This window comes from Alosa alosa, chromosome 20, assembly GCF_017589495.1.
Source record: "Alosa alosa isolate M-15738 ecotype Scorff River chromosome 20, AALO_Geno_1.1, whole genome shotgun sequence".
NCBI lineage: Eukaryota > Metazoa > Chordata > Actinopteri > Clupeiformes > Clupeidae > Alosa > Alosa alosa.
In genome coordinates, this window is record NC_063208.1 from 29,892,201 (window position 1) to 29,912,305 (window position 20,105).

Genomic DNA, 20,105 nt, shown 5'->3' on the forward strand with positions numbered 1-20,105 from the left:
CTTTAGTTGGGTTGTGGAGGTTAGCATAGCTTCTACTAGAATAGAATACTGGTAGAATACTGTTGGGTTGTGGAGGTTAGCACACTATAACGTTACAGCACAGGGTATCCCATACAGAAAAATCAAGGGAAAAAATATATTCACATATATGCAGCTACATCCAGCTTATATTTAAATAGATGGCTACAATATATTTAATACATATATAGTACAAGAATGTAGGCTATATATGCAAGTATATGTGGGACCCAGCAATGTAACATATATGTGGATATCGTACATGAACATATATAGTGAATATATTCAATTAACTTATTTGCACACAGGCAGTGATCGGTGGGGTTTACAAAAAGGCTACCTTCAACTTCAAAATACGTCACTACCAACGTACTCTAAGGTCGTTGGAATAACAGTTAAAATGTTTGCAGCTTTTTCACTACATAAGCATAACTAACAGCTACTACTAGTCCAAATGTAAAACGTTTGCTCTGGTTAAGTGGATTGGCGGGGAGTATGAGGGCAAAACCAGTATTTTGCCGACTGACTGCATTAGTAGACGTAACGTTAATGAGGAATACTTTTTCAACGGCTCTGGATGGGACAACATCTTGCTAGAAAGTTTCTAGTAGAAACTAACGTTATGTGGTGGAGGGGGGAGGCTGACCAAGAAGCAGTGGCAGTTTTGAGGCCATGGTGGTCAAAATTGCTGGTAAGTAGATCTTCATTGTATGCTGAATTGCTTTCATATAACATTTGCATAAATTAATGTCCGAATTAACAATGGTATTATTGGTGGAAGCTAACCTTTGCTACTTTCTGTAACATTAACGTTAGCATAAATTAGCCAGCGCTAGCTATTGTTTTACACCTGAAAGGGGTTTGAAAAATAAATTCACTGAGAAACGTTTGGACAATTAATGAAAACGACTTGTAATGACCGTGAAATACGAATTTAACCTGTCTCCCTGCCATATTTGGTAGTATATTTGCCTCTTGCATGTAGATTGATAGGCATAGATAGAAGCTATCTTATGATTTGTCATGCAAGGCAGAAAATGTAAAGTTTACGGTTAACATTACTAGCCTAAGGTGTAGACATTCTATTAGGTTTAGCTAGCTAGCTGCTATTGTTGCATCATGGACAACACTTAGAGCTAACATTTGCTTTTTTAGATAGGATGTAGTGCAAATGTGCTGGAGAGTATTAGAGTGGACGTGTAGAAATTGAAGACACAAGTACTGTGCTTAATTTCATGGAAATGGTATCGCAAGTAATGTGTTTTGTTATTGTGCACCATCAAACTACTTTGTCATGCTTTGTGCATTGACATTCTTGCAAAACCCTTCACACCCATGCTAAATTATGGAAATGTAAAAGTTGAATTGTATTGAAAAGTACCATGTATGGTCATGTAGTATATTTGAGCACTGAAACCCCCCTTTTTTTTTACATTTTAGAGAGTGAGGCAACACTCGAAAGCTACATCAAGGACACCGGAGGATGGACCAGAAGACCTGAGACCAAGACGACCCAAGCCCAACCCATAGTATGCTTCACTGACAAATGTTGATGTTGATGCTTCATCACATAGACCAAAGGTAATCAAAACTTAATGTTTACTTATGAATATAACTTTTTTGTTAAAGGTCTATTTTCGAATGCAGAACATAATCTTTTGTTTCTGAGAATTTATACATTTGTTTGAGTAGTTTTGATCTTTTTGAATAAAGAAATCAGCTTCAAGCTACTGGGGACACAAAGTGAACTGAAAATATACCTTTCCAAAATACCCCATTGGATGGATGGTCCTCTTCTCCTCTTTAGTATACAAAAAGTTAATTTTAAAGCATTGGAAAGATTCAGAGGCCCCCCCATCGCTACAGCAATGGAAGGGTCTAATGAAGTACTATTTAAATATAGAAAAATCAATGTTTGAAGATCGGAACAAAATACAACAATTTAACAATGTATGGCAGATCTATATATGAAGCCTTGTAAATTAAGTGGCTAAGTAATAAGAACTAGGTATGTGACTGAGAGCGGGGAAACCAAACGTGTGTGTGTGTGTGTGGGTGAATGTGAAATATGGATGAGTGGGAATAAATGTTATATGGGTAAATGGTATATGTGGATGAGTGGAATATGGATAAATGGTTTATTTGGATGAGTGGTAGCATGGAGAGCAAAGTATGTGTATGGCTGGGAAGGTGTGTATGTGAATGTATGAGTACTGTATGAGCATGCATGAGTGTGGGTTAAGATCCTGTGGAGTAAAGGGAGTACTGTTACTGTTTGTATTTTGATGCTGATATGAAGTTACACAGTATATGCTGGTATATGTATTAATTCTTGATGAAAATAATAAAAATAATTATAAAAAAAAAAAAAAAAATATACCTTTCCAACCATATCTTTCTATGATGGTTGGTACAGCTTCCTACAGTCTCAGATAGCAGTCTCGGAGACACTTCATGAGTGGGAATATCCCAGGACATTACATATTACGCAGTATACCCAACCAAACGCCACTCTATTCATGCTGTAAATTCTGTTCACTTGCAGGTTTCAGAGAATGCTGGTAGAGCTCTCTATGAGTGTGAGCTGTGGGAGATAACCAAGAACTGACAACCACCTACAGAAGAGGTGGTGATAATGGCTCTCCAAGAGGAGGTTGTGAGTCTGAAGGCTTTTATTCAACAAGGTTTGTAGAGTGTTTTCATACAGATGTGAACTTTTACATTAAAATTTACATTCATTAACTTTAATGAAATAGCAGCTTCTTGGTTGTACAAGTTTAGTAAAAAATTGAGGATGAATCTAACTTTTCCTTTCAGTGTGTATCTGTATGTTTCTCTTCTGTGTATATGATATATTAGTTGTGTTGTCTCATGTAAAAGTGTTAGGCTGTCTGTGTGGACTGCTTCACATTTTCACTTCCACCATCATATATCTTTTTTCTGTGTTAGTAAACTGTAACTATTTGAGGTCCTAATTGATTGTGCTATTTTTAGAGGCACTTAGAGGGAATGCCTGGACCCTGGGAGAGGACTAAGACTATAATTGGTGAGTTTATTTTATTTGAATGTCTTTCTCTCCAACTCACTTTGTATTTATCTCCAATTATCGTGATAACACAACATTGTTTCTGCACTTTAGCATCTGTATTTGTGTCACTAATATTTTGCATGTTCTATTTGTATATGTTCTGTCTTATTCAGAGACCACCCTGAAGCAGTTCCCAGGCCAGACACTCACTCCAGATTGCTGGGCCAGGCAAGAAATGCCAAAGTGACAGAACTGAGGTTCCATAACAAAAACAAAGATTTTCAATAAAATAGAATAAAAGATAACAGAAGTGTTGTGTGATTCTTCCTCTTTATACTGATACTATGGTTGATTTTAAGTAAACACAATAGTGACATATTTATTGATCAATGTGGAAAATATCAAACCATAGTAGAATATGAACTGTATTAGAGAAATATATGTCTGAAATATATAGATCATGTGATCAGAATCTTTATCAAGGGTCATGTGATCATTCTTCTTAGTGTCATATATTTAAATATTTAATTATATGCATAAAATATAAGAAAGTGGCCAATATTGAATATTTACTTATATTTTGAAATATATTGATACATGCATGGAAATATATGTATTTAACATAGATGTAAATATATTTATTTAACATAGATGTGCTTATACTGAAATATGTTCAAGCTGCATATATGTGAATATATTATTTTTCTAATCCTAATTTTATGGACTAAATTTATTCCAATCCAACTCAAAAGTTTTGAACAACACAAAGGTTTTATCCAGATCAAAACCAAGAATAGATTATGTGATCTAATCCAATTTCAGGATCCTTGTTTCCCTTTGAACAACCCATTTTCAAGATTTGAACCGAGCAGTCAAATCCGATAACCGAATCCAATCACGCTTTTTGAACAATTGGGCCCAAACAATCAAAGCATATGTAAACTAAAAGCTATGCTACCTCATGTTCATTTTGCTTGGACCCGTTAAATCACCGCTTGGCGGTTATATTAAGGGGTCCGAGCAGCGTAACTGCTGGGACCCCTATTATTGATTCTGTAAACCGTTCATTTTTTTGCCAAAATTCTGTAAAGTCATACTACAGCCCTAAACCGTAACTCAAAACTCTTGAAATTTTCAGGTGGTATGGTTACCAGTACCCCTCTACCCATAACCCAAAATTTGGGGTACTGCACCCAAAGGTGGCTAATCTCTAAACTCAGATGCATCTTTTTTGGCCCTGGGTCTTATGGTCTAAAATGTTTACTTTTGCCACAATTTCATGGAAAAGCCAAACATTATAAAAGTTTCACACTCTTCAAAAAAATAATCAAATCTTCACCAAAATTCTCTCAGACAATGTTTAGACCCAAGCCTCACAAAGTTATCGCCCTGAATTTTGATATTTTGTTCCATTTCAGAGATATGGGCCAATGAAGTTAGACCACTTAGGCCTTTTTCCTAGATCACCTATATTCCTATAAACGTGTAAAGTCCTAGAAACCACTACATTTTCAAGTATTGTTACCAATACCCCCCACTACCCATAACCCAAAATTTGGGGTTCTGCACCCAAAGATTGGCTCTTGTCAAAATGCTTATTTCTCGTTACCAGATTGACCTAGACTCAAAATTCTTTCATCATATTAATCTCTCTACATTCAGATGCATCTTTTTCACCCTGGTCTTATGCACTAAAAATGTTTACTTTTTGCCACAATTTCAGAGAGAAAAGCCAAACATCATAAAAAGTTTCACAGGCTTCAAAATTATCAAATCTTACCAAAATTTCACAGACAACGTTTAGACAAGGCCTCACAAAAGTTATCAAAATAATTTGGATATGTTGTTCCATTTCAGAAATAGGCCAATAAAGAGTTCGACCCGCTCAGCCCATTTATCCTATATCACCCTATATTCTATATGAGTACTTTATTTCTTTGGATAACAACCATACAACCATCATTAGGTGGATACCATTAACAGTGCACATTTTTCAGATCTGTACTCTTTTTTTAAAGCCCTTAATTCTATTGTCAAATGTGTGCTAGTTTTTTTTGATGTTGTGTGTTTTGCCACATTTTCACCATGTGAATGTGACTATCCAATATGTAGGATTGTCAGTGGCTCAGATGGGATAATGCCTGAGTGCTGTGGTGTTTGTTAGGTTGAGAGTTTGAATCCTGGTAGAGCTTTAGGCATACCTGCATATGCTATTGGTTATTGAAGATTCACACCATTGAACAGCACCTGAATGACATCAGGCAATCAACATACAGTCATTAGTTGCCAAGAATCAGAATGCGAGACACTCTATGACATTCAGGGGAACTTCTTTTGTTTTACTATTTTTCCTTCATCATTAAGTCTATCATATTTATTTATATTTCATCCATTAGTGTTCTTCTCTACAAATGTCTAATTGCCCAGAATTTCAAAAAAGTTGTCAGGTGTACTCTTTTTAGGAAAGCCCTTCATTTTATTGTCAAATGTATGCTTGGAGTTTTCTTGTTGTGTGTGACTTGGCCAATATGTAGGATTGACAGTGGCTCAGTGGGATAATGCCTTGTACTGGCGATCCTTAGGTTGAGGATTCAAATCCATAAAGCATTAGTGTTTGAATGCTGTTGGGTTGTGGAGGTTAGCATACTAGGAATAGAATGCTGTTGGGTTGTGGAGGTTAGCACACTATAATATTACAGCTACTTGTCAATATGGACTTCATGGCTTGTGGTCATGTGGGTTTAGTCAGATTTTTTTCTTTTTTTTTCTTTTAATGTCAAATTTCCGTCAGGGATTCCCGGGGACACTGAAAGACGAATTTTACCATGAAACTTGGTGGGCATGTAACCCCATATGGATAGCATGGAACCATCGTTTTTCGTTTTGATCTGCTTAGCCCCAGCTGGACTGGACCCCGGAAGGAGGGTGGGGAGCGAACACAGTTTTCTGTGAATATCTCGAGAACCGTGGGGTTTAGGGAGGACCATTTTATTTTGTATGTTGATCTCAAGGGGCCATGTCAACCCATTTCCATAACCACTCATTTCATGTATAGCGCCGCCTAGTTAAACACAAAAAAGTAAAAATGAGGTGTTGTAATCACAGGTATCTGTGACCTAATATAGTCAAAACTGCCACCGATCATTGTGACACCCTCTGAATGCACACCAAGTTTCGTGGAATTCGTTCATGGGGGGCCACACAATAAATTAATTTATGTTACTATACACCAACTGTGCCTGTAGGTGGCGGAAACAGTTTTCTGTGAATATCTCGAGAACCATAGGGCCTAGGAGGTCCACCTTTTTTGTATGTTGGTCTTAAGGGGCATGTCAACCCATCCCATTACCCTTATTTCATGTATAGAGCCACCTAGTTAAAATTAAAAAGCAAAAAATTAGGTGTTTTTTCATCACAATATCTCTGGCTGACATGGTCAAAACTGCAGGGAAAGTGAAAGTGTAGGATCATTATGACACCTTCGAAGGCATGCCAAGTTTTGTGAACTTTTGCTCATGGGGGCCTTACAATAAAATGATTTATGTGTACATTTAGTGACCGTACACCAACAAGGATTCCTGGGACACTGAAAGGCGAAACTTGGTGGGCATGTTACCCCACATGGATAGCATGGAACCATCGTTTTTCGTTTTGATCTGTAGCCCCCAGCTGGACTGGACCCCCGAAGGAGGGTAGGGCAGACACAGTTTTCTGTGAATATCTTGAGAACCGTGGGGCCTAGGATGACCAATTTTTCTGAATGTTTGCCTCCAGGGGTCATGTTAACCCATTCCATGTGCACACATGTGCATAAACAGATACACACGCACACACATACATTCACAGTAATCATCATTATGACACATACTCACAGTAGACATATGTACGCATGCATGCACATGCACAAACACACATCATCACATGAACAAACACACACATAAACATAAACGTGTGCACCACACATGCACACAATTCAAGAATTTCTTAGAATTATGAACTGGCAAGATGGGGGTGGGGTTGTATAAAATGAATTTTACATGTGAAATCTATGAAGTAATCATGTTTTGGTACTTGTTGTCTAGCAGATACAAGTGAGAATTGAGTGTAGATAATGCAATTTAGTGAGACAGTTGCATTAGAATCATATAGGCCTTTCAGCTTGATTTATTTTTGTGGAAAAAATGTGCTGGACTGGGCGGCGGTCATATTTTGTACCGCTCTGCGGTAAATCTAGTTATTATATTGTTTCTCATTTTTGAATGTACAGTTAAATCTGCACAAAGTCCTTGAGGTGAAAGTGGCTGTGGAGAAATTGCAGGATTGTTTGGCTCTGCCACCTAAGCACACCCAGTTTACCTGCTGGAAAACCCTGTAGCTCCGGAGCAGGGGCTCAGACCAGGATAAATTGTTTGTTCGCCCTCAGTTCACTCTTTTGTTCATCTCAACCCAGCACTCCAGTGTGTCCTGCTTTGTGTGCATCTTTGAGTTAACGTAAGTCATCACTTTAATGACCCTCACTATGACTTTTGTGATGTTTATCAGTTTGTAGAGTAGCTCTGCCATCATGTGTAAAGTTAAGGTCTTTGTTTGATGGTTTGGTGTGTTGGAGTCCCATGTGAGAGATGATTAGATGATGTTGGTTGACTTGGGATGTCAAGTATTGTTTAGTTGTACCTTATATAGCCATATGATTTCAGTTTATTGTTGTGAGTTGGGATCTGTACTGATTTACCCCATTTCACTGATTACTCTATTTTCTGTTTGTTTCCTCTTTGATGCAGCACACATACAAGTAAAGAACAAAAGAACAGATGAATTGAAACTCAAATAAAGTTCACTTGTGTTGCACCGAAACCTGCCATCTCCGTGTCATCACTCCATACCATTGAGCATTCTGACCGAGGCTCTGCCTGCTCGCCACACAACTCACTCTACCTCAACCCACATACAGCCTTTCCAGTTGGGTTGTGGAGGTTAGCATACAGTTCCTTCCAGTTGGGTTGTGGAGGTTAGCATAATGTTAGAATAGAATACTGTTAAAATACTGTTGGGTTGTGGAGGTTAGCACACTATAACGTTACAGCACAGGGTAATCCTAATTTTATGGATCAAATTTATTCCAATCCAACTCAAAAGTTTTGAACAACACAAAGGTTTTATCCAGATCAAAACCAAGAATAGATTATGTGATCTAATCCAATTTCAGGATCCTTGTTTCCCTTTGAACAACCCATTTTCGAGATTTGAAATACGATAGCCGAAATCCGGTAACTGAAATCCGATAACCGAAATCTAATCACGTTTTTTTGAACAATTGGACCCAAACAATCAAAGCATATGTAAACTAAAAAGCTATGCTACCTCATGTTCATTTTGCTCGGACCCCGGTAAATCACCGCTTGCGGTTATATTTATTATTAGAATGGTAAATCCCATAGACTGTCGTGCCAATATTAATCTTATTTGTTTGGCATTTTCTTGCTTAGATTTTGTACAAAGTATCGAGAAATACACCGAAAATCCATTGACCTAGTTACTGTAATCAGCAAATAAATCTGAGGTTATTTGCGAGGTGTCTGCCACCCAGTTTAAAGAAGAACGATGCAGGTCTGGTTATTCCTTCGTTGATTCTGGGTTTTCACTGGATTTGGGCTCGCATTCACGACACAGCTCCCCCTGCAGCTTCGGTAGCAAGTGACTGCTATGCTAAACCGCCACTAGCTAGCGAGCTAGCCATCAAGAAACCAAGCTAAACACATACAGGGCTCACAATAAAACTGTCGAGCAAGCACATTGTTCAAGATCAAACCACATTACAAAAACGAAATTCACCCATGGGTAGGCTACTTACAATTTCAACAGCAACAAAGCCAAGTTGGCGTCCGTTTTGCAGTCTTCTTCGAAACTACAACCTGACTACATTTTCGAGGCGCGATTGGATACTTCTGCTAAGCCACATCCGGTTTCCTTCGGACCGGGAACAGAAAGTTGCATATTTGGTATTTCCGCGGAAAAGCGATAGGGGGAGATGAAGCACCCACCAAATGACCCAGAAGGTGTTGTAGAACCATCAGAACGACTCAACCTGCATAATTAAGGTCATTTTTTGCTAAAATTGTTGCATAGTGCTTCTTTAAGTTATGTTAGTATAAGTATATAAGTAAGTATATATACTCTTTTGATCCCGTGAGGGAAATTTGGTCTCTGCATTTATCCCAATCCGTGAATTAGTGAAACACACACAGCACACAGTGTACACACAGTGAGGTGAAGCACACACTAATCCTGGCGCAGTGAGCTGCCTGCATCAACAGCGGCGCTCGGGGAGCAGTGAGGGGTTAGGTGCCTTGCTCAAGGGCACTTCAGCCGTGCCTACTGGTCGGGGTTCGAACCGGCAACCCTCCGGTTACAGGAAAGTGTTAGCAAAGTATTAGCAAGCAAACTTTAGCACAACTGTCCACAAAGTACTGCTTGCTGGCAAAGTGCTAATTTCAAAACGTTACTGACACATAAACACTTTACAAACGGATTGTGATTCTCCAACTACAGGCCCTTTTGGCCTTTCAACTTTTAGAAAATTAATTATCTCCAAACACACATTCAAAATCATTGATACACTCATTAATATGTCTTGAAACAAAGTATGATACTGGGCACAATTGCATGACATGGAATATTGTTATTTTTTATCAGTTTTCTAAAGCGTAAGGGAAAAGTGTAATTTCCACCACACCTCAAATTATGTCCTTTATTTGCAGATTATACAATATAATTCATTATGTTACATTATATATCAGTTACCATGTCTATGACTACTTAATCATACCACATAACAAATCCTAAGACTTTGTGAACTAAATGTATATTGCTTGAAGTTGCTCGGTACAATGAATTATGTTTTTTCATAATCAAAAATACTCTTTGTTTAAAGTATCCATAAATTATTAAAGTCACTCACATGTTTTTCTATTAATAATGAAGTATGGATTATAGTTTCTGAAAATAGTATAAGTCTATGCCACCTGGAATTATGTTTTTTTCCTTAAAACATATGTTGTGATGGTCATTTTGTGGTGGAAATGACTGTGGGGACTGTGGTGGAAATGACATTGCATCACTGTCTTGCTGACTTTGTGGTGGAAATGACCTCAATTTGTGGTGGAAATGACTGTGATGAAAATGACATTCTCACAGTTTTCAGCCATATATAATCACATTCTATTGCCATACCCAGATACTTTTGGAGATAGGGCACAATGTATCCAAAATACACACAACTATGCTTTTTTGTCACTTTGCATATTTTGACGTTTGAAGTTACAGCTGTGGTGGAAATGACGTTGAATAAAAATACTCTATTCTCAAGTGATGGTTACAATGATTTTTCTTCAGTTTCTGATCACCATATGTCTCTGATATTTGCCATCAACCTTCCTCTTTAGTAACACTATGTTTTGCCCTGGTAAACAAATAAACATTTTTAGGTAAAAAAGTATATATTACTGGAAATAGGTTGTGTGGTGGAAATGACGGAAAACCTGGGGACACTGATGTTTTCCCTAAAAAATAGTATAAATATATTATTTGCATTAGAAATTGAAATGGTATGTGTTTATTTAACTCTTTCTGGCAACAAACATGGTACAAAATAATCTAGGTTTAATTTGTTTTTAGTGTATTTTAACAGTTAAAGGTTACAAGTCTGGGTTGGGGACAAGCTCAAAACAGCCAAATCCACTGATAAAAGCCCCTCTAAGAGCAGTAAATCAGAATATATAGGCATGATTAATTTTTTATAGGATGCTGGTGATCTGGGCTTTGCAAATTGACATGATTGAAACAAAAATATTATATTTTTCCACAAAAACAACCACAAGGACACAAAAGTGCCTGTAGTTGGAGAATCACCCACAACCAAAATATGTCAGAGTTTATTTGCAAAGCTTATGTCAGTGAACTAGCATGTTGCTAATCCCCACAGTAGGCTGCTTGAAACACACAGGACAAGTTGACCAATCACAGTCCTTGCGGGGTTCATTAGGCCGCCGATCTTGGGTTACAATTTTTGGAGGTGCACGTCGAGCTACGGCGGAGGGGTCGGAGAGGGGTTCGCGGCGACGCAGAGGGGTCTGCGGGGGTACGCCGTTGATTCGACACAGAAGTATAAAATAGGCTTTACACCATATTTTTAAGCAAATACAGTTGTTTATTTAAGATTAGTGAGCGTGTGTTTTAACCTTTGTTGTGGCATCCATGTTTTTCACACATTCCGACCGCAAAGCACATGAACATTCACAGTGGGAAAAACAATGTAATCATGGGGGCGGTCCCTGATATTCCCACATGAAGTGATGTAAATGATGATGTTTTCACTGGGAAAAAAGTTTTTCCCATGCACATGAACGCACCGCTACTGCCCCTGGGCAGTCGCACTTGTGTCTTTCCTTGGTAGTTTTTCTGGTTGGTGAGTGCCTAACCAAAATTCACAAAATAATGTAACTTAATTTTCATTAAGAGACTGACTCCCCTGCTGGGTTAATTCTTGCTATCTATGTTAATTTGAGTGTTGACTTGCTTTTTGATGGTTATTGTTATAATCTTCACAGATTCTTTAGAAAAGCACAGTGATTAATGGTGTGGTGGCAAAAACAGGTGAATTGTGGTCTGAATGGTATAGGTTTGATTCTCTTACTGAGTGATATTGTCCTCTTGTTTCTGACTACATGCAGGTGAACGTGGAAATACCAAATAAAGCAGTGCAACTTTATTTGAAACAATTGTTTTTGACTGATGTCATGTTCCTTATGGTCTCTCAATGTAGAGTAACTATAGGGGCAACTCCATGCAAAACTGTCACATCCATAACACAATACCAATTTTAAATGTTGGTCGGCTTAATGCCCTCCTTACACTGAAAGATTTTGCAAAAATTGGGAAAAGACTTTTGAAAGACTACAGTCTCAGACCCTCTCACATCTAAAGACAAGTGATAGAGTTGTTGAGTCACAGACTAGTCACAGACGATTTTGCAACAACTAAGGATCATTCAGGGTCACTATTTACAAGACTGCTACTAGATTCTTTAAATTATTTCCATCATGTACTACATATTAACAGAAACTCATATGATAGCCTGCTCATATCAAAGTAATTTTTTTGTGTTTCTGTAACATTGTTGCATGTGTGACATCCCTTAGTGTGTGCTTCACCTCACTGTTTGCTCACTAATTCATGGGATAAATGCAGACCAAATTTCTTGAAATTAGAGGTATATCCTATTTTTTTCATGATTTTGGCACATTGGGCTTTTTCATATAACATTAAATTACACAAAACTTGTAATACAAATTTCCTGTGTAAAAGACTTTTCATCTAATATGCCAACACAATGAATAAGTAATTTTGAACCTGGCTTCATCCAATGTTGAGATTTTTTAAGTTTATGCAAATCAGCACATATTTAATTAGATGATGCCTAATTTGCATATTTAAATATTAAATTACAGATAACTTGTAATAATTCTTTTTATGTAATCAACTGGAGAAGTTTCATAGTGATATCTGCTAGTTATTTTTTTTACCCGATTCGCATTGTATTCAACACATTGAACAAGAAAGGGTTAATATACAAAATTGCTAAAGGGATATCCCTGGGCACCCTCCTAAATCTTAAAGAGGTACCCCTACAAGATTCTGCAAAAAGGTCTGACCTGGCTGCTGGACTATACTGGTATTATGTTTAAAACAACTCCATAATATTAGGTGGTCATGGTTTCCGAGTGTGTTGCACTAATAATTTGTCTCCTGGTGGATTTTTAATGTCTGTCAACATCATTCATTGGTAATGGTTCATGAAAGTCTTGATATAAAGTTCTGTAACAGTGATTAAAATGCACTTTTTCTTTGATTGACAGGGCTGACCCCCAAAACGGACTTTGGAATCTGTCTGCCTTCATGGAAGTATCACAAGCATTTTAGACTAGGCTATCTATTCAAAAATAAAGAAAACTATCAAATAAATAATTATGTTGAACTGTTTTATTTCAGTGCATGGCTTTTGATGGCCATTTCTAATATAGACTGTCTATATCAGGCCTTAAGCTGTTAACAGAAGGTGTGACTTTCATGTAAGTAAATACAAACTTTGAGTTATTAAAAGTTTGTACAAGCAGAGTATTTTAAAAATCAACCAGTAGATTTTGGTTACATAACCCAAACATTACGTAACTTTAACTAAACAGTTGTGTCAAAATAACCCAACACATTGATTAAATTTCAACCCAGTTGTTGGGTTAACATCAGTGATGTAGTACTCGAGTCCGGTCTCGAGACCGATTTCTGCTTTCTCGGACTCGACTCGGACTTGTTCCTTCAAAGACTCGGTCTTGACTCGGTCTCGGCAGTGGGAGGAGAAGGACTCGTAATTTCAGACCGAGTCCTCGAGACCAACGCATTTTTTTATGTTTATGTTTGCCCCTTGTTGGCCTTGGTGCCCCCTTCTTTCAATATTCTGCTTTGCGTCCGTTTAATAGCGATTTTTATTTAGCCTATAGCCTGTCAAAATAATCTTAGCATCACAGCGCAAACTAATTTAGTCTTACACAGTGGAGAAAATGACAGCGCATGGCAAGACAGAAAGTGTGTCCAAATTCACCCATTCTTCTCAGTTGAAATACTCGCAATCGCTAAGCCTACTCATCACACAGGCACATGTATCACATCACATGAAAGAGCCTTTTCTCAGCTTTTAAACAATGTTAGCCGCTAATTGCTGTGGTGAACGGTTCACGAGAAAAGTAAATAATATAATTACATTTAATCATAACGTCTACCCTTCGTTCAACACATGACAAACCATATATCAGAATAAACAGCAGACCTTACCGAACACAAAGTCCCCTGTACAGGGCCGTGGGAAGTGAGTTTTGGTTGGGGGTGCTGTAGGGGGGGCAACAGCATACTGGCATTGCATGACACACAGCACAGGCATACATCACTGTCAAGAACATTATGGCTACATTACAGAAAAAATGCGACAAAATGTCGCAAACCACAGATTGATACTAACGCAAACAAAGTAACCGTCTGCTATCTGACATTACACTAGTAAGGTAACAAAGTTTCTGTAGCCTTGCACCGAAATCGACGGTGAACACGTGAAATATAAAACTGTTGAACAGCAACATTAATAAAACGTAATAATTATTGACGCTTCTGACATGGGTGTCAAAACAGGCTAAAGACCCTAGGCCTATCGCACAGCATATTAGACCGAACACATTGACTCAAAACATATGCATAACATAGGCCTACACAACACAATATTCATAGGCTAGCCTACATTAAATTGATCCACATATCACAAATATAGTCTACAACAAATGCTGACCTACACTTTCAAAAAGAAGAGAATTGAACGCTCTGTGGAGGCCACTGAAACAGGCACGCAAAGACACAGATGAATAAGTTCATCTACCTCGCTGAAGAGAGCTCTTGTTTGTGGATGGAGCTTACTCAATATCCATGCCACCTTTCACCGTGGTGCACGAGAATCCCCGATAACACTATGCATCATTTTAAGCTGAAGATTGAGGCGGCCCGTGTTCAGCTCCTTGGGAAACTCACGGTAATATTCAGCTACTTAATATGGCATATTGTCGTACCATAAAGCTAGCGTCATAGGATATCTCCCTCAGGTTTGTTTTGTTAATTTGTTTAGTTTTTGTTTAGATCTCCCAGGTCTAATGTACATTTTTTTAGTGCATAATAGAATAATAGACAGGGGGACGGAGAGCTTCTTTTTTTTCTGACCGTGAGTGGTATGACATATAAATACGCGTGCTTTCCTGCAGGGGGTGCTGCCGCACCCCAGCACCCACTTCCCACGGCTATGCCCCTGTACAGTAAGCCGTTCCACAGTATTCCGGTTAAATTAAAAATGTAATCTGCAGCAAGATCTACATTCATGTCTCCAACTTTGGTCTTTAGGTTTCAAAATGTGTTTAAATCATTCTTCATGATTTCATAACAGGCCAAATACAAAATAAATGTTACAAATATTGCCTAGATATAGGTAAATATTAAAATCAGAGGATATACAGCTGAGTAAGAGTTTGTGAAAGGAGTCTTAATGATCCAAAAATGCTAAGCATGCATCTTGGTTGCATCAGTTTCTTAAAGCTGAGCTGTGCTTAAATTGTTCAACATGATTCCATAACAGGCCAAATATAAAATAAATATAAATATTAAATATAGCCTAGACATCTAAATATTAGATGATCAGATGATTTACAGTTCTATGTAATATGTCATGTTTCATGTTTTTGTAATGTTTCATACAGTGATTCAGGTCTACTGCTGTAAATAGGCTAAATACAACTTTGATTATTTTTATAGCCTACTACTGTATAGTTAACTTTGGCCTTGGTGCCCTGACATGTGGCCACCAAATATGCCCAACTGAAGGCCAAGCGGCCTTGCCCCTAAAATGGTGAAATTCCAAGCCTGGGCCTGACTGTTGATTATTAATTGGGGTGATATTAAATCATGAATATGAAAACTGACATGTTTTTATGGTCTTGGTCTCGACTCGGTCTCGACTCCTAAAGGACTCGGTCGACTTGCTTCTTCAAAGACTCGGTCTTGACTCGGACTCGACTGTATTTGAAAACCAACGGACTCGGTCTCGACCCTTCAAAGACTCGGTCTTGTCTCGGACTCGGCATAGGCGGTCTTGTCCCCATCACTAGTTAAGATAACCCAATGCTGTGTTGGACCCCATTTTACTCAGCGGCTGGGTTGAAAACAACAAACCCAGCATTTTTTTAGAGTGTAAGTGTACTTGGCCTATAAACCTTCATGTACGTTATTTGTACTTTAACTTAAGTAGGCTACTCGATTCAGTACTTCCTCCATCACTGAATGTGACAAATTAATAACTTGAACTCGAACTTCAATAATTGAAGAGGGCACTTTTATTTTGACAAATTGGCGGCCATGTTGGAAAATGTCGTGGCTGCTACACTCACCATGCAGCCAGACCCCCGCTTACTGAGAGCCGGTTCACTCCCTTATTCTCTGATGCAGCTAAAAGCATGCCGCGAAATTGTGTAGTAAACATTGAACGGTATATGCCATTTCCTTTCCGTGTATGTTAAGAAACAGAAAGATTATTTCTCGATCATAATGAGTCTGTGTAGAGAAGTGATAACACTGCAGCTCGGACATTATTCAAACTTTGTCGGGACCCACTGGTGGAATTTACAGGTAACATTTATTGTTCTTTCCTTGATCGTCATGCTAATAAGAACGCGTGGTAACTTGAGTTAAAATAATTATCGTAACACCCCCAATTATCACCACTTTTGTTCAGAAATTCTAAAACAACGATGTTTTTCAACACTTCAAAATAACATTTGCTAAATTAACCTGACATTTTTCAGTAGCCATAGGTGTGAAGATTTGAACAAAATCTGGTTTGTTTGTTAACGGGAGCATTTACTGCCTGAAATATCCGATTTTGTTTACCACGCTCGGAGTTATAGTGCTGGCCTGATGGGTCGCCTATTTACACCGTTTCAACGGCACATGAACGGTTAGACCGAGAATTCTCGTCGTGAAATTAAAATTCCACTGGAGCTCCAAGCGGTTGTGTACACGCAGCCTTACAACACTGTCTCCAGCTCTTTGAGTCACGGTAAAATGTCATTTTTGGTACATAGCTAATTTAGATACACCTATGGTGTGGGTGGTTGCGTTTCTTTAGGAGTCTGCTATCTTGGTTTGTATAGAAATTGATATTAAGTGACACATACACGCAAGACGGTAATAGGGGGAGTTCCGATACCAATGTTAAGTGACGGCCAAAGCTTTGAATTCGGACAAGACCGACGCTCCAAGTCTGCTTGTCTACATGTAACGTTGCTACGTAACAGTTAGCTAAATTTGCCCCTAACCACAGTACATTTCCGTTGTCACGCACCGTAACTATGTGGATTTTCCTGTTAAGCAACTTTATATCTTTGTTACATTAACGTTTCTTAGCAGCTGCATTTGTCTAAAGCGACTTAAAACAACAACAATAATAAGCTCTACAATAGCTCGCGACCACTTCCGGTTGGAACGCCGAAAACCAGCGCATGGACAACTGAAGTGAATAAAAAAATAAAAACACTAAATTCGGCAACTGGGTAATTTTCTTATGAACCAGTTGGTAGTTTGTAGATGCACTTAATCTAGCTATAGTCAACTTCAGAATGTAACACTTGCATTTCTATTTCTCATCAGAACAGTCATGACATTTTCTAAAATCATTTACAACCACGTGGTTTTGTTTTTAACGTGCGGCCAGAGCCCGTCTACGGAGAGCCTTGGCACTTCCTATTAAGCCTCATTGTATCGACATTGGTTGCAGTTCCATTAGAATTCCACTGGGTGTGATCGCGGGCGAGTACAGGTTGAATGGGGGTCTATGGAGCTAGACGGCTAAATGTATCTCTTTCACCTGCTTGTCGTAGAAGAATCATAGATTTTATTGTAGTTTATGCAGGTTCAATATAGATTTAAGATCTAAAGTTGAATGAACGAGTACTTATGTCCTTTTCATTTCTTACAGTTTGGGTCGTTGTTGCCCATATCACGCTAGCATTGTGCTAATGAATGACGTCATTGACATATTTGAAAGGCTTTTTAGAAGACTTACGTGACTTCAAAAAATATAACAATCAACAGTGTGTATTTTCTTTGCCTCTCCTAGCAAATGCAACATTCAAATTACTACTCAAAAATGAAATCCAGAGAAAAGTGGATATTGAGGGTTAAAGCTCCATAGACCTCCATGCATTCTGCACTCGCCTGCGAGCGCCCTCAAGTGGAATCTGAGGAGGAACTGCAACCAGTCCAGAAACCGGAAGTAACCAGACAGTGCCAATTCTCTTCCTGGTGCGGCCAGAGAATGTCTAATAAGGGGAGAACTGCCACTCTCGGAAAACTTCCGGTTTCTGACCTGGTTGCAGTTCCTTTTGTGGTTCCACATGAGGGCGCTCGTCCACGAGTGCAGAATTCATGGAGGTCTATAGAGCTGTACCCCTCAAAATCCAATTTTCTCGGGATATAATTTTTTTTCAAGTAATTTGAATATTGTATTTGAAAGGGGAGGCAAAGAAAATACACTTGGTGGAGTATTAGTCACTTAATTGTTCTAAAAAGCCTTTCAAACGTGTCAATGATGTCACTCATTAGCACAATGCTAGCGTGTTATGGGCAACAATGACCCAAACTGTAAGAAATCAAAAGGACATAAGTACTCGTTCATTCAACTTTTGACCTATAACCCATGTTGAAGTTATACAAACTACAATCAAATCTGAGATTTGTCAACGACAATCAGGTGAAAGACACAAATTTAGCCGTCTAGCTCCATTGACTCCCATTCATTCTGCACTCATGGCAATCGCCCCCAGTGGAAATCTGGTGGAACTGCAACCAAAATTCGGTACAATGGGACTTAATACGGAGTGGCCAGGCTCTGTTGCATACCAGCAACAGGTCTTAATTGGGCTTTCCTTGCCGAAGAAAGTACCATGAGTCAGAGGATTAAACACATCAGGTAAGTTGTATTCGTCCATAGACTGTACATTACATACTGTTAAGTGACATAGCAGGCAGCAAGATGCAACCGTTAACTAGCATAACAGCTCTTATCGTTTCATTACGTTGGTGACATACATCGTTCGAGACGAGAGATGTAGTCCACTGAGTGGATTCGCAAAAAACCAACATAACTTTTGAAGTCTATCGAACAACAGTACTTTCTTGACGTGAAAAATTATCTTTTAAATTCACACTCATCATATGTGAAATTCGTGGCACAATTCAAACTGGACCAAAAAAGAATTGTTATCTCTCCATTAACTCCCGTTCATAATTTTTTGAAAGAAGAAGTAGAAGGGGCGGGACTTCGCAACTCTATGGTAATTTCGAGCCGAAGTCCCGCCCTTTCTGTTTGCCACCATAGAGCAGTGGTTCTCAACCTTTTTTCAGGGATGTAGGCCTACCCATAGACATAATATACATAGACGCTGCATTGGCTGCTGGAAACTAGAAATGCGGCCACCATCTTGGACCGGTCATACTCCTCGTTGCGTTGCAGCAGAAGACACAAGATGCCAGCCCTGTGCAGCATGTTCCTGCTCAAATCGACGGACCATCGCAGACAGGGCTCGGGGGATTTACTTTTCACAAGTAAGATTTAACATTACCATACTATTGGTTGTATTTTGTGAATAGAATATTACCAGAGAGTTGAGAAGGAGCAAGGATCTTTGATATTACTGTATGAGAATCGTAGCCAGCTAGCTCGGTGTTCACCCGGCTATGAAATGAGACTTGATAAGTCATATTCCATAACACTGACTTAGATTACAACTGACACAAAAAGGCTATTGTAGAAATAAATCAATCTAGATTTGGCCTGCGAATTTTGCACAAGTGGCACAGACTGTAGCCTATTATTGGGCAATCGGTAGCTGCTACCTAAGTGTGTTGGTTGGTGGTAGCCTAGCTTCACTATTTCCTGAATAAAGTAACTTTTCAATAGCTTAACTTTTTTATTTATCAAGTAACTTCCACACAAGCTACACTTTTCTTGTCATGTGTAATTGGCACAATTTAAAGTAGCTTCCTATGTAGAGAACTAGCCTACTGCTGTGTTTGTTACTAATACATTTGACTGGGTGGTAGTATTGTGTAGTGTTTTATTCATGGCAGAGTAACTGATAGTTTAGCTCACTACAATTTCGAAGTAGCTTGCCCAACACTGTATTATTCACATGTCATTTACCCTAACAAGAATAAGATGCCTCTCAAATTCCTATTCATTCATTTATTTATTTTATATCTCCCCAGAACAACTGCCTTGCTCAAGGAGACTGTGAATGAACTGAATAGTCTCCTCACATCCCTGGAACTGAGGAAGGTGCAGCTCTTCATTGCAGTACTGCAGGGCATCTGCTACACTGTGACTGAATATTTGTGAGCTCCACCTTCATCACCTGCATTC

The 20,105-nt window shown here is 38.6% G+C and overlaps 1 protein-coding gene and 1 long non-coding RNA gene across 2 annotated transcripts in view; both read left to right on the plus strand.

Moving 5' to 3' along the window:
* Positions 1-681: 681 nt before the first annotated feature.
* LOC125285751 lies at positions 682-2,716 on the plus strand. Its single transcript, XR_007192055.1, has 3 exons — positions 682-709; positions 1,459-1,599; positions 2,564-2,716. It is a non-coding gene; the product is annotated as an uncharacterized LOC125285751 (long non-coding RNA).
* A 13,328-nt stretch (positions 2,717-16,044) lies between these two features.
* Positions 16,045-20,105, plus strand: part of msto1 (misato mitochondrial distribution and morphology regulator 1) — a 71,647-nt gene continuing 67,586 nt past the window's right edge. Inside the window, exon 1 of the mRNA XM_048229907.1 lies at positions 16,045-16,312. Coding sequence (XP_048085864.1) covers positions 16,232-16,312 — 81 coding nt within the window. The 5' untranslated portion in view covers positions 16,045-16,231. The remainder of the gene's footprint in view (positions 16,313-20,105) is intronic.